Raw genomic sequence first — 14,953 nt, 5'->3', positions numbered from 1 at the left:
AAATAAGCTCTTTATTTTTTAGGGGGAAAAACCATCATAAAGAACAGGAATGCTGTTCCCTTTTATTTACATGAATTGAGATAATTGGGACTCTCAGGATAAATAATACCACCATCTGTGATAAATAAATGCTTCTCTCTTTGAATAGATACAGCAAAACATTCCCAAACCAACCATATGCTATGTGAACATCAAATGCAGTTATTTAAATTCTGCTGTAAATGCTTACATTATGCAACTCCAAATCTCTGCCGATGTTTGAATCCAATCTTTTCTTTCATCCTTTTCCAAACTGTCTTGGAGGCATCGTAAGAGGCATGTTTACATTTGGATCAATGAATAAACCTGGTATCTCTGTCAGATTGTAAAGAGCCCTGAAGGAAACACCAAGAAAGTCCTCATCTGCATGAAACACAACTCTTAGAAAGGCTTCGCCTATGTCAGAGGTCAGCAAACAACGGCTCACAGGCAGATCCAGCCACCACTGCGTTTGGATGACCTGTGAACTAAGAATACTCTTACGTTTTTAAATGATTGGAGAAAAAGCATATTTTAAAGAAGAAGAATGTTTCTGACGTCATAATTCTATGAAGTTCCGATTTCAGTGTCCATAAATAAAGTTTTATTGGAGCACGGGCACAGCCGTGTTTACACTGGTCTCCGGCTGCCCTTTTGGCATAACAGAAGGGTTGAGTAGTTGAAACAGAGTGTATTCAGCCCATTAAGCCTAAAATGTTTACTGTGTGGGCCTTGACAGAAAACGTGTCTCGATCCCTTCTTTCCATGACCTGTGAAGCCAGATCACCTCAGTGGATGAAGCCAGTCTGTATCATCTCAGAAGCTTTCCGCTGAAAGTAAGAGAAAACCCGTGTCCTTTATGGTTGTGCACTGGTTCTCATAATAGGAAGGGCAGTGGAGAGGCAAGATTGAGGGTGTGTGTATTCAGTGGTCCCCCCTTTGGTGTCAAGACCCAGGATCCCGCCACTGTACCTCCCCCATCCTGGCTTTGTCTCGGAATTTCACTCAGTTTCAGGATGGGTGACAGTATTAGTGGGGTGAACTGGTCTTTCCCTTGCCTCTGGGAAGAAAGACGTTTGCTGCCACGGTTCTCTAAGGGGGGAGGGCTTCTCTCCCAGGAGTCCCAGCAAACCTCCCCTTGTAGCTCCTGGGCCCAAAGTGTCCGAGGGCATGGTTTCCCAACCTCAGTGCCATTGACCTTTGGGGCCAGCTAATTCTTAGCTGTGGAGCTGTCCTGCACATGGAAAACACTGAGAAGCATCCCTGGCATCTGTCCACTAGAGGCCGGTAGCATCCTAACCCCCCAACCATGGCAGTGGAACTGTTTCCATGTGAGTGAAATCATACAGTACGTGTCTTTCACCATATGATTTATTTCACTTAGCATGATACTCTCGAGATCCATCTGTGTTGTCTCAAATGGCAAGATTTCATCTTTTTTATGGATGAGTAGTCTTCCCTTATATGTAGGTATCTAGATAGATAGAAACATCTATAGGTGCACAGGTACATAGATATCTACATAGACGTCAATATCTATCTCTATAGATAGATGTATAGATACCACATCTTCTTTATCCATTTACCCACTGATGGGCACTCGGGTTGTTTCCATGTCTCGGCTATTGTAAACAGTACCGCAGTGAACATAGGGGTGCAGATGTCTTTTCAAATTAGTGTTTCTGTATTCTTTGGATAAATACCCGGAAGTAGGATAGCTGGATCATATAGCAGCTCTATTCTTAATTTTTTGAGGACTCTCTGTACTGTCTTCCATGGTGGATGCAGCAGTTTACATTCCCACCAACCAAGCAACCAACCAACCAACAAACATGAAATCAGAATAAGTGAACAGACCAAACCAAACAAAAACAAATACGTAGATACAGAGGACAGAGTAGTGGTTACCAGGGGGAGGGGGGGCTTCCCTGGTGGTGCAGTGGTTGAGAGTCCGCCTGCCGACGCGGGGGACGTGGGTTCGTGCCCCGATCCTGGAAAATCCCACGTGCTACGGAACGGCTGGGCCCGTGAGCCATGGCCGCTGAGCCTGCGCGTCCGGAGCCTGTGCTCCGCAACGGGAGAGGCCACAGCAGTGAGAGGCCCGCGTACCGCAAAAAAAAAAAAAAAAATAGGGGGAGGGGCGGCTACATGGGTCAAGGGGATTGACTGTGTGCTGACGGATGGAAACCAGTTTTCGGTGGTGAGCGTGCTGTAGTGTATACAGAAGTAAACATACAATGTTGGCCACATGAAACTTACATACTATTATAAGTCAGTGTTACCCCAATTAGAAAAATACACTGAAAAAATTAAAAATTTACAAAAACAGCTACATCAAGAAAAAAATTGATTCCAGACATTTCCGGATGGCCCCCAGGTGGCATAATTGCCCCTATGTGGGAACCACGGGTTTGGGCCTGTGCAGAAGTGAACCAGTTACTGGAGACAGATCTGGAATTACCCTGTGTGGTTTAAACCAGGGGTTGGCAAACATCAGAGCATGGGCCAAATCCAGCCCACCACCTAGTTTTGTGTGGCCCACAGGCTGAGTCAGGGTGATGTAAACGTGTAAGAATGGTAAAAAGTAAAACTGTAAATGGTTACATTTAAAATAGCTATATAAGTACCTTTGTAACATTGATTTTGCTTCTAAGGCTGCAAAGCCTAAGGTGTTTATTATGTTCTCTTCAAGAAAAAAATGTGCCAACCCCTGGATTAGACCAGTGGTTCTCAACCCTTAGCTTTATAGATCATAAAATTAAATTCATAGCCTTGTAAACTGTCTCTATGCATAATTAAAAACAAATCAGTCTGGTGCCCTGTTCTAGAGATGAAAAATATGACCAAAGTAATGGATCGGAAAATAATATTTTAATATGTGTACATATAGGGGAGGTCAAATGAAGTCGTCAGATATTCGCCCGTGTACTTAGCGTCAGCATGGATGTGTCAGCCACACATGCAGGCTGGTATAGCTCTTTGGGCAATTTGGATTTCACAGGCAGATAGGGCATTGCTCATGTAATTTGCCAAAAGGGTAAACAAGTTTTTAGTAAAGTTTCATGAAATCAAAGTACAACCTGGATTTCCCTGATGGTGCAGTGGTTAAGAATCTGCCTGCCAATGCAGGGGACACAGGATCGAGCCCTGGTCCGGGAAGATCCCACATGCCGCGGGGCAACTAAGCCCGTGCGCCACAACTACTGAGCCCGCAAGCCACAACTGCTGAGCCCACGTGCCGCAACTACTGAACCCCGTGTGCCCAGAGCCCGTGCTCCACAAGAAGAGAAGCCACTGCAATGAGACGCCCGCGCACTGCAACGAAGAGTAACCCCTGCTCGCCACAACTAGAGAAAGCCCGTGTGCAGCAACGAAGACCTATAAATAAATAAGCCATAAATAAATAAGTACAATCTGCACCCCAGTAATTGCAATACTGGCAAATGCACAGGTTGCATCGTTGCCCCTCCTGGAATTTTTAGTGGAGATAGGTTCTTGGCTTGGGTCGTCCTAATAGGTTTCTCACCTTTGTGAGTGTCCAGTGGGACAGTCAGAAGTCATGCAGGGCCTGGGCAATTATTTGTTGCCTGGGACCATTTCAGGCCTTGCAGGGCATCCAGCAGAGCTGGACCCCGCTCTCTAAACATCAGTGGTATTCTTCCCTCTAGTCACTGTGATAACCAGCTCTGCTTCTGCAAACACCCCGAATGCCTTCTCTGGTCAGCGGAACGGTACCACCATCCGCCCCCATAAAGACGTCTGTTCCTCAGTTGTCAGAGCCTGTGAATGTGTGACCTTATGTGGCAAGAGGGACTTGGCAGATGTGATTCAGTTGAACATTTTGAGATGAGGAGATGGTCCTGGATCACCCAGATGAGCTGATGTAACCACAAAGGTCCTTACAAGACGGAGGCCGGAGGTCAGAGAGAAGAGAAGCTGCTGGCTTTGAAGAGAGAGAGAGGAAGGAAGTGGCCAGGAGCCACGGAACGCAGGCGCCTCTAACAAACGGAAAAGGCTCGGAAGTGATTGTCCCCTGAAGCCTCCCCGGGAGATCGCAGCCCTGCCGACCCCTTCATGGTAGACTTCTGACTTCCAGAACTATAAATAAATATTTTTTTGCTGTTGGTTTACACTACTAAGCTGTGGTAATGTGTTACGGCGGCAATAGGAAACTAATATGTACATTGTCTCACGGGGGAGCTCTGTCTTGAGCCAGTCGGAGCCCCTCGTGGACCTGGGGTCTGAGCCACATTGCAGGGATGGAGGAGGAGGGATTGGCCTTGTGGGCCGTTTGCCAAGATCAAGCCATTTGCCAATTGCAGCCCAGTTAAAAGACTGCGTTTTAGGGGCTTCCCTAGTGGCGCAGTGGTTGGGGGTCTGCCTGCCGATGCAGGGAACACAGGTTCGTGCCCCGGTCCGGGAAGATCCCACATGCCGCGGAGCGGCTGCGCCCGTGAGCCATGGCCGCTGAGCCTGCACGTCCGGAGCCTGTGCTCCGCAACGGGAGAGGCCGCAACAGTGAGAGGCCCGTGTACCGCAAAAAAAAAAAAAAAAAGACTGCGTTTTAGATTTAGAACTTTGCATAGCAAATATTTCCCTCTGTGCCTACCCGAGGCACTATTCTCATGCTGATAAAGGCTGAGATTCTGGGTGTTTTAGAGAGTTTGTCTTTGAAAGGCATGTCTCCTTTGCTCTACTTCCAGGGGACTGATTGAGGAGTGCCTGAGAGTGATTATGGACTTTAACCAGAGAACGGGGGGGGGGGGGGGATACCCCCCCATGGCCTCCAAGGGGAATATAAGTACCTGCTCCTTTAAAGGAGAGTTTTACTGTTTCGAAATTGCAAACCACACTATGTAATTTCAGCTGAGGATACTGGGGGGAGGTTTGTTCAGAAGAGGCATTGAAATCAAATAATCCATTTATCAAGGTGCCTTTTGTTTCAAGAAGAAAAGTAACCATGTGTCATATTTATCAGAGAGACATTTTGCGTCTGGCGAATGTTATAAATCACAAATGGTGGGGGGAGAGGAAAAAAACTTTCCAAGTACTCAGGCCGGCTTGTGTTTCAAGTAAGCTGCGATGACTTGGAAGGAAAGTCCAATCAGGGTTTTTCTTGAGGCTTGTGGGGAAAGGCAGGTTTCTGTGTCGTAGGTTTCTGATATCACACAGGTAAACTGGAGATGTCGGAACAGGTCATTGAAGTTATAACAAGAGCCCACCCCTCTTGATCGCAGATTTCTTTTCTCACATGGCTGTCACTCAACTTTTTTTTTTTTTTTTACGAATTATAATTATCACCTATTTTTTTCATGTTGCTATAGCCTGAAAACCTTTTTACTATAACTTATCAACAGGATTGAAATAATGGTAATGATCATAATGATAATAACAGGAACAGAAACTGCTCCCCAATTATTAGGCATGTTCTAGGTGCTGGGTACTTTCTTTATTGCTCTAAGGGAATTGGTTTTGATATGATTCCCACTTTAAAGATGAAGATTCTCAAACTCAAAAGTTTAAGGTATTTGCAAAAAACCCAAAAACTTACTTAGTACGTTGGGGACAGGGGTTCATTTTTGGATGTGGTCTGGCTTTGGGAATGCTCTTAACCTGGGATGCATTCCTCTCACTGGGCTGGAGAGGGTTCGGTTACAATCCTTCCTCCTGTCTCTTTGGCATCTGTGACAAACCTCTGAACACCTGCTGTGAATCGAGCTAGATCAGGGTTTCTCATCCTTGGCACTACCGGCGTTTTGGACTGGACGATTCTTTGTGGCGGGGGGCTGTCCCGTGCATGGTAGGATGTTCTCAGCATCGCTAGTCTCACCCCACTAGGTGACAGTAGCACCCAGCTGTGAAAATCAAAAATGTCTCCTGTAGACGTTGCCAGGCGTCTCCAGGGTGCAAAGTCACCCTTAGTTGAGAACCTCGATACTCTTTAGGAAGGACCTTTGCACATCCTGAAGCAGCACCACTTGTGCCTCTGGAGTATTCCAGCGGGGTTTGCTTGTAGCTTATTTAATTGACAAGGAAACCGGGACCCAGCATTTTCACCAAAGTACCACATGAGCATCCATCCCTTACCACATTCAGGGCAACGGCGGGCCCCGGCCCCGCTTCCTAGACCAACTTCCCACTCCTCACACACCCAGCTCCTGAGCTTTCCCTCCACTGACCCTTTCTTGGTGCTGTGCTCCACACCCCGCTTCCAAGGATCCTTCCCCTATTCCACTCACCCTCCCGAGATCCAACCCATCCTTCATGTCACAGCTCAGAGAGAATCAATGCTAAAGAATCCATCTCGGTCAACACATCCCAAAGCGAGCCTCGCAGTGGAGGGGGCACATGACGTTCGCCGAAGGGTCATTTCCCCTGGGGTTGTTCTGTCTGGGTGCTAAGTGGCATGGACACCTGCTGCGTCCACTGTCTCAGAATCTCAAAAACTCAATTTCCGGCAGGCAGCTTTGCAGTAGAGTTCTCTGATGAGCGGCTGATGGAGGACACGATATCCCGACACTGACAGGCAAGCACAGATAAAGAAAATGGATAAACAGGAAGGGAGACAGCAAATGAACGTGCTGTCAGCTGGGAGGCCAGATGCGGAGGTGCAGCTGTCAGCTTCTCTCCTCTTCCCCGCTCCACGTCCGGAGGCAGACAGCATCGGACTTTTCCAGGGGTATTGTTTCAGATGGTAAAAATTACTCAACAATCCTATCTTTCTAGGAGACGCTGCTATGAGCGGATGAACCAGAATTAGAGGGTGGATATCTGTCTGTGTTTCACTAGGTCACGGCACCCGTGGGATGGTTTCCTTGCAATCAGCAGATAGAGCGTCAGGAGAGAAATACCACAACGGCTGGTAACCACCACGGGTCCCTTAATCTGCCAGATGAAGGCTCCCCAAAATGTGAGATGAGCTTGGGAGACCCATATGGTGTCACAGCACGTGGCTGTGCAGACGGGCCTAGCACAGCTCCAGGGGGGCCGTTTTCATGAGTGTCTATGAGGTTGGGTATTGCAGGTCCACCTACAAGGTGGGAAACCACTTGAGTCTTACCAATGAGAAAGTGATTCCCTTTTCAGTTCTGTTTGAATTACTCTAATTCCCTCGAGGAGGAGGGAGTCTCATGTTGGTGTCACTGTATTTGTTTAGTTTCTTATCCTTGGTTATCTCTCGATATTTATGAGTTACCCCATCAGGTGTTGCTGCATAAAAAACCACCTCCAAATTTAGAGACCTAGTTCACTTTTCATTTCTCATGAGTCTAGGGGTGACCAGTCTTTGCTGAACTTGGCTAATTGTGGCTGGGCTCTCTCACTTGTTCGGGGGTGGCCGCAGGCTCCGGGTTGGCTGATTTGGGATGGCCTCCACTGGAATAACTCTGCTGTCCTTCACATGGTCTCTGCAGAAATTCAAAAGAGGGTTAGTGGAAACCTGAGCTTGGAATTGGCACATCGTCACTTCTGCCATATTCTGCCGACAAGAGCAAATTCAAGGCCAACCTAGATTCAAGGAGTGGGGCAATAGACTCCTAATTTTGAAGGGAAAATTGCAAAGTCACACACAAAATATGTAGAAAGAGGAGGAGAATGGGAGCCATTTTGTAATTGCTCTACAACAGGTACTATTAGACCCTATATAATGAAATCTGTCCACCTGTCTATCTACCTGTGTACCCATCCATCCATCCATCCATCCAAACATCCATCCAACCATTGATCCATCCATCCATCCATCCATCCATCCTTCCATCCATCCATCCATCCATCCATCCTTCCATCCATCCATCCATCCATCCATCCTTCTATTCCATCCATCCATCCATCCATCCATCCTTCCATCCATCCATCCATCCATCCATCCTTCCATCCATCCATCCATCCATCCATCCATCCTTCCATCCATCCATCCATCCTTCCATCCTTCCATCCATCCATCCATCCTTCCATCCTTCCATCCATCCATCCATCCATCCATCCATCCATCCATCCATCCATCCATCCATCCATCCTTCCATCCATCCATCCATCCATCCATCCATCCATCCATCCATCCATCCTTCCATCCATCCATCCATCCTTCCATCCTTCCATCCTTCCATCCATCCATCCATCCATCCATCCATCCATCCATCCATCCATTTATCTATGGAAACTGAAACTGTCCAACAAGGTAAGAACTTGCCTGAGATCACATGGGTACTGAATAGATCAACTCTAGATCTCTATAGCCAAACACCATGTCTTTAACCACTATACTAGATCCCACTCCCTTCTTTACCATGTCTATCTCTTCTTGGCTCGAGTTAAATCTCTCGTTAACTGGAAAACTTCAGAACTAGGTTCAGCAGGAAGGTATGAGCTAGGCACTTCCTGTCCCATACGAAAGATGAAGAGGGCGTTAAATAATGGAAGCAGCCTAAGAGAAGAGATAAGAGGACAGCACGCCCCCTTCAGCTTTATGTCATCGAAAATAAACTCAGCATTTGCTTCAAAGCAAAAGGTTCATTTTTAGGATTTTTTTTAAAAGTAAAAAGACCAAAAAAAAAGGAGAAAAAAGGCATTTTTAGGTGCAAGAAGAGTGAAGAATGATGAGAAAGCTTGTTGACAAGCTTCCCTGTTGTGGAATACACGCTGCACAGACGGGCCTTAGAATCCTTGCTCTGTTCCTTCAGAGAGCCCTTGGCCCACTGTCTTTTCCAAACAAACCAGTCTCTAAATCTCTACCCTTCAAGGTTTAAAAGCTTTTTTGGAGGGGGATGAATACATCAGAATAAAAGCGTTAAATGTAGTAATTAATCCATTGGGTTTGATACAATTCTACAAGTTGCTTAAAGAGTCAATGATTACCCATTCTCTAGTAGGTCTGTGTCTTTATTCCCGTCTTACCCCTAGGTTCTTCATGACCTTTTTTTTGTTTTTCTTAGATTCTATATATATGTGTTAGCATACAGTGTTTGTTTTTCTCTTTCTGACTTACTTCACTCTGCATAACAGACTCTAGGTCCATCCACCTCACTACAAATATCTCAATTTCGTTTCTTTTTATGGCTGAGTAATATTCCATTGTATATATGTGCCACATCTTCTCTATCCATTCATCCAATGATGGACACTTAGGTTGCTTCCATGTCCTGGCTATTGTAAATAGAGCTGCAATGAACATTTTGGTACATGACTCTTTTTGAATTATGGTTTTCTCAGGGTATATGCCCAGGAGTGGGATTGCTGGGTCGTATGGTAATTCTATTTTTAGTTTTTTAAGGAACCTGCATACTGTTCTCCATAGTGGCTGTATCAATTTACATTCCCACCAACAGTGCAAGAGTGTCCCCTTTTCTCCACACCCTCTCCAGCATTTATTGTTTCTAGATTTTTTGATGATGGCCATTCTGACCGGTGTGAGATGATATCTCATTGTAGTTTTGATTTGCATTTCTCTAATGATTAGTGATGTTGAGCATCCTTTCATGTGTTTGTTGGCCATCTGTATATCTTCTTTGGAGAAATGTCTATTTAGGTCTTCTGCCCATGTTTGGATTAGGTCATTTGTTTTTTTGTTATTGAGCTGCATGAGCTGCTTGTAAATCTTAGAGATTAATCCTTTGTCAGTGTGACAAAGTGAGAGAGTGGCATGGACATATATATATACTACCAAATGTAAAATAGATAGCTAGTGGGAAGCAGCCGCATAGCACAGGGAGATCAGCTCGGTGCTTTGTGACCACCTAGAGGGGTGGGATAGGGAGGGTGGGAGGGAGGGAGACGCAAGAGGGAAGAGATATGGGAACATACGTATATGTATAACTGATTCACTTTGTTATAAAGCAGAAACTAACACACCATTGTAAAGCAATCATACTCCAATAAAGATGTTAAAAAAAAAAAGTCAATGATTTTCTTTAAGCACATAGAGCCAGAACCTTTTCTAGAATGTTATGCAGGGTCTTCTGAGAGTGTTTTAACCTGGTCCTGAAATGAGTGGGTTAAAAGGGAAGCAGTAAAATATCGCTAAAGAGAGAGGGGCAAAGTACCCGTGTTACCGGTGACCTCAGAACAACGCCTCTGGGCGAAGAACAAGGGAGAAAGCTATTCCTTTGAAAAGCCACCTTTACAACCTAAGGGCGTTAGGCTGCAGCACCAAAGGCAGCTTTGATCCGCTAGCCAGTGTCCTGGCCGGGAAGAGGATTAGGGGAAGTTCCAGAGGAGGGAGGCAGTGGGGTAGCCCCATAGGCTGGATGGGCTGTGCCGGCTGCAGTTAGAAGCAGGGACAGCAGGGGAGGTTGGAGCATCAGGGGAGAGGAATGCCCGTGTTCTCTCTCAGTGTATGAATGGGGGCTTATGTGGGTTTTCTGGTCTGGTTCTGAAAGACAAGGGCCAGGTGATGGTCTTTCCTGGGCTTTGCAAAGTTAGCAGTTGGGGCGCAGTAACCTCTCGTGCCCTGGGCGAGCAGCGAGTCCCCAGCAATGTAAGTATCAACCCACGGGGAAGCTGTAGAGGGCAACCTTCAATCAGCAAGGAGGCAGCTGGTTGTACTGCTAATGATGCAGGTGATGGACAGAGAAAGACAGGAAGATGGGAGCGATGTGCTGCTTTTCCCTGGCTCAGTGTTGAACCTCCAGCCTCCAGCGTACATTTACTTACCCGGCTGGAGATTCTAACTGGTGCTTTTAGTATTTTTTGTTTTTTTTTGGTACGCGGGCCTCTCACCACTGTGGCCCCTCCCGCTGCGGAGCACAGGCTCCGGACGCGCAGGCTCAGCGGCCATGGCTCACGGGCCCAGCTGCTCCGCGGCATGTGGGATCTTCCCGGACCGGGGCACGAACCCGCGTCCCCCGCGTCGGCAGGCGGACTCTCAACCACTGTGCCACCAGGGAAGCCCCCTAACTGGTGCTTTTAAACTCAGGTGCTCCTGAGGGTCCAGCAGGAAATGGTACTGAGCAAAGGTGGTTTGCTGGGTCTGTTCTCTTACCATTGCCGGGTGGGCAGACAGCCTACATGCTGCCACTCCTCTCATGTTTGCAGAGAAGCTGGAAACCCAGATACTCCCCAGTTTTTAAAAAAGGTTCCCGTTCATAGCCATCTTTTAAAATACCGTGGACCAAACAGAACGCACCTGCAGGCTGAGTTGAGCACCGTAAGTGAGCAGTTTGCAGTGTCTCCCAGGTTGCCCTTTTTCTCGACTTTATGATATTTTTGGCTATGTTTAAGGTCTTGTAAAAGTTTTACACAGGCACGTTTATCACTGTTTAATTGCATTCGGCGTTTGGGTTATCGTTAGAGAGCTTTCCCTAGACCCAGGTTATAGAGGAAATCACATTTTCATTCAGTAGTGAAAAAATGTCACTTTTTTACATCTAGATCACTGATCCATTTGAAGTTCATGCTTGTGTATGGTGTGAGGTATGGCCCTAATTGTATCTTTTTGCCAAACGGCTGGTCGGTTGTCCTAGTACCGTTTAAAGTCTGTCTCTGCCTCATGATTTGTGGTACCACCTTTAAAACATACGAAATGTCTAGATGTACAGGGGCTTGTTTATGAACGGTTCCCTTCCACTGGTCTGGTTTTCTCTTCATGTACCAGTGTCATTAAAAATGTTTGAAACTCATGCAAGTTATTAATAAATCCACCCACTTTACACTCCCACACTTGCCAGCATTAGATCGGACTCCATAAAGTTGCCGCTGTTCAACAATTCTTAATGGACAAAAATCTCCCTTTCGTAGGTTTCGACCTAATACACGCAAGTAATTTTCGGAGCATGTTGTCATTTAGTGGCTGATCGAAGGAACATGAAAATCCTAGCCAAGTGGACTGCGGAGTGTTTACCCTCGTTTCTAAATTGCTCGTCAATTACCCCTAGTTGCTCGTAAGTGACCTCTAAGGAGCCCGGAATAACCCCATCTTTGTCTTTTTCTTTTTTCTTTCCCCCCTGCAGTGATCGAGGGCCGTGGGGTCACAGACAACATCCAGAGGTTTTCCTCGCTGCCCCCTTATCTGCCCGTGACCTACCACGTGCTCAGAGCGGAGACCTCCTTCTTCCTGAAGGAAACCAACCAGGACTTGACACGCAACTCCAGCCTGCAGTCCCGAGTCGAGTCCTTCTTCCCCTACAAAGCCAGGCGGCCCCCGATCTTAAATGCCAGCTATGGGCCTTTTTCGGTGGAAAAGGTCGTGCCCCCGGACCTGATGTCGACTCCAGACTTTTTGGGTCCCACCGACAAGGTTAGTTTCAACTGGAAGCTGAAAGCGCACATCCTGCGGGACAAGGTCTCCCTGAGCCGGCCCCGCGTGCAGGTGCTCTTCCACGTGGTGGGCAGGGACTGGGACGACGCCGACCCCGCGCAGAGGCTGCCCTGCCTGCGGGTGTTCGCCTTCCGGGAGACCCGGGAGGTGAGGGGCACCTGCCGGCTGCAGGGGGCCCTGGGGCTGTGCGTGGCGCAGCTGGAGCTCCCGGCCGGCTGGTTCGGGCCCCCCACGGTGGTGGCCGGGAGGAAGAAGTCGCCCGAGCCCCCCGAGGGCAGCCCCGTGGAGCTCTACTACGCCCTGCAGCCCGGGGACGAGCGCGGAGACTGTGCGGGCGGCGACGTCCGGAAGGGCAATGCCATCCGCCCCGGGAAGGACGGGCTGGAGGAAAGCACGTCCCACCTGCAGAGGATCGGCGCCGTCGGCCTCTACCGGGTCCAGGACAGCGCCCAGCTCAGCGAGTTGCGCCTCGATGGCAACGTGGCCGTCTGGCTGCCCTCCCGGCCGGCCAAGCAAGGAGACGTGGTCACTGCCTATGTCACCGTGGCCAGCAATTCCACCGTGGACTTCTTCATCTTGAGGTAGGTGCCCGCTGTAGTCTGGGGCGTGCGTACGCTGACGCCGGACGGGAAGGTGGGGTGCAGATTCACCACCTTCAGGGGCGCTCCGGCTTCAGAGTAGAAGCCACGTGCTGCGCCCAGCCACAGGCTTTCAGCAGCTTCGCCGTATGTTAGGGGGTGGGAGAATGAGGGCCGGAAGTGCACCCCTAAGAAACAAGACTAACTTACCCACTGTCTTCTGACCTTGTATTACCTTTGAATTGGCAGAAGGATAGGACTTTTTTTAAGCTTCAGAGTTTTAAATACATGTACAAATACTTGGTTACATGGCCAAGTGTATGTCCAGGGGCCCAAGAAAAGACATAGGCATACCTCACTCTCCGCTATCTCACTTGGGGTGTAAACGTGAAAAAAAAGCCAAGGATAAGTATCTTTTTTTTTCGGTGGGGTTAAATCTTGCCAGTTAGCGGTGGGAAAACCCCAGTTTCTGAGTACAGTTTAGCAATGATTCAGGGAGTCTGCCCAACAGAAGATTCTTCAGCAGAGGTATTCCATCTCATAAAAAAAGAAAAAAGAAAACTAAATTGAAACAACTACAGAACAACCCACCTACCATCACCTCTGTTGGTTCAGCAAATCACCCCAAACTTGTAATGGGCTCTTCCTCTGCACAGTGATTCTAAGGTTTAGATAAGGAGCGCCTGTTATCCGAGGATAACTAATAATGGGGGGGGGAAAGCCACCTGAAGCAAATCCTCTTAAAATGTGGCCCAGGATTTCATAAAAATGAAAAACTATTTGCTTGAGATTTGTTTAAAAGATAAGGATGATAAATAGCAGGTTTTTGTTTGGTATCGTTAAGAAGGACTTAGGTTGTAATTGCAGCTGTGCTTTGGTTCTTTTTAGAATAAAAAATTAATCACATGTTGCTTGAATTGCTGGGGAAAATATTCGCAAAATAGAATGATGGCATCTTACAGCATATTTCACTTTGGTTTAAATTTTGTTGTCTGATGATAAGAATGGTCCATTTTCAAGGGTTTTAATAAGTTTCTCGAGGCATTTCTTAGTCCTTTGGATTCGAATAATTCTCTTCTGAAGTGTCTGTCTAGTCATCATCCTTATAATTTTTTCTTTCAATTTTTAAGTGGACTAGTTTTACCAGACCCGTCTTTGACAGTGGTTTGGGATATGATCAAGGGCTTTACAGCATCACTTTCAGTGACGTTCGGCAGTCCTGCATCTTCTACAAAATATAAACTGTGCCCTGGGGGAAAAATTCCCATCGTATTTGTACTGATGGGTGGTCAGCCTGGTGCCTGCTGCCTTTGGGGGGCGGAAGGATAAACTCAGTGTCTTAATGCAAGTGTCAGCCTTATAACTGCAGGGCCAGGATAGCAGATATTGAGATAAAAGGATCCAGGTTTGCTTCCTCCTGCCTTGGATGGGGAAAGACACTGATCTGGAAGGTTTGAGTTTCATTTCCACTGAGTCCGTTAGCACCCTGGTCTCGTGTTCTTCTATTGCAAAATAAATATATCAATCCTGAGCTTTGGAAAAGAGGGATAGAAGGCAGGGCATCAGTAGTACTGCTAACAAGTTTTAAAATTCCAGAGTCATAAGTATCTTCCCACTTGTACTTATCCTTAGCTTCCCTCTTTAGCACAGCGGGCTTGAGGGGTGAGTATGCCTGAGCCACTGGGTCCCCACGTGTAAGATGCAGGGCCTTCCGCTGCAGGTGGGACACTCAGACCTGGTTCACTGGAGAGGAGAAGCTGTTTTCTGTATTTTTCATCACAAAGATGAGCATGATGTGGGAGAACACAGGTCCTGCAACCAGCTGGCCTCAGTTCTGGTCTGCTTCCTGGCTTTGGGACTGTAGGCATGCCACCTCATCTCCACGTGCCTTAGTTTCCTAATTCAGATGAGACTCTGGTACCTACTGCCGTAGGGATGGGAAGATTCAGTGGGCTGATATTTATTTGTGAGATGCTTACAACGGTATCTGGCACATAGAAGTGCTTCTATGAAGGGTTGCTGTTGAACACCCATCAGAACTTCCATAAGCATTGAATTCTATTTTAGCAGTGAAAGGATATTGCGCTTCGCATAAAACAACAGCTAC

At 47.2% G+C, this 14,953-nt stretch overlaps 1 protein-coding gene across 1 annotated transcript in view; it reads left to right on the top strand.

Moving 5' to 3' along the window:
• TMEM132C (transmembrane protein 132C) overlaps positions 1-14,953 on the top strand; it is a gene marked incomplete at its 5' end in the record, with an annotated part of 372,803 nt that overhangs the window by 120,945 nt on the left and 236,905 nt on the right. The window contains one exon of the mRNA XM_082667952.1: positions 11,961-12,849. Within this exon, the coding sequence (XP_082524078.1) occupies positions 11,961-12,849 (889 nt within the window). The remainder of the gene's footprint in view (positions 1-11,960; positions 12,850-14,953) is intronic.

Source organism: Grampus griseus (assembly GCF_964374135.1).
Source record: "Grampus griseus genome assembly, chromosome: 12".
NCBI classification, from domain to species: Eukaryota; Metazoa; Chordata; class Mammalia; order Artiodactyla; family Delphinidae; genus Grampus; species Grampus griseus.
The sequence above is the reverse complement of the archived record's forward strand: the minus strand, read 5'-3'. Positions and strand labels throughout refer to the sequence as shown.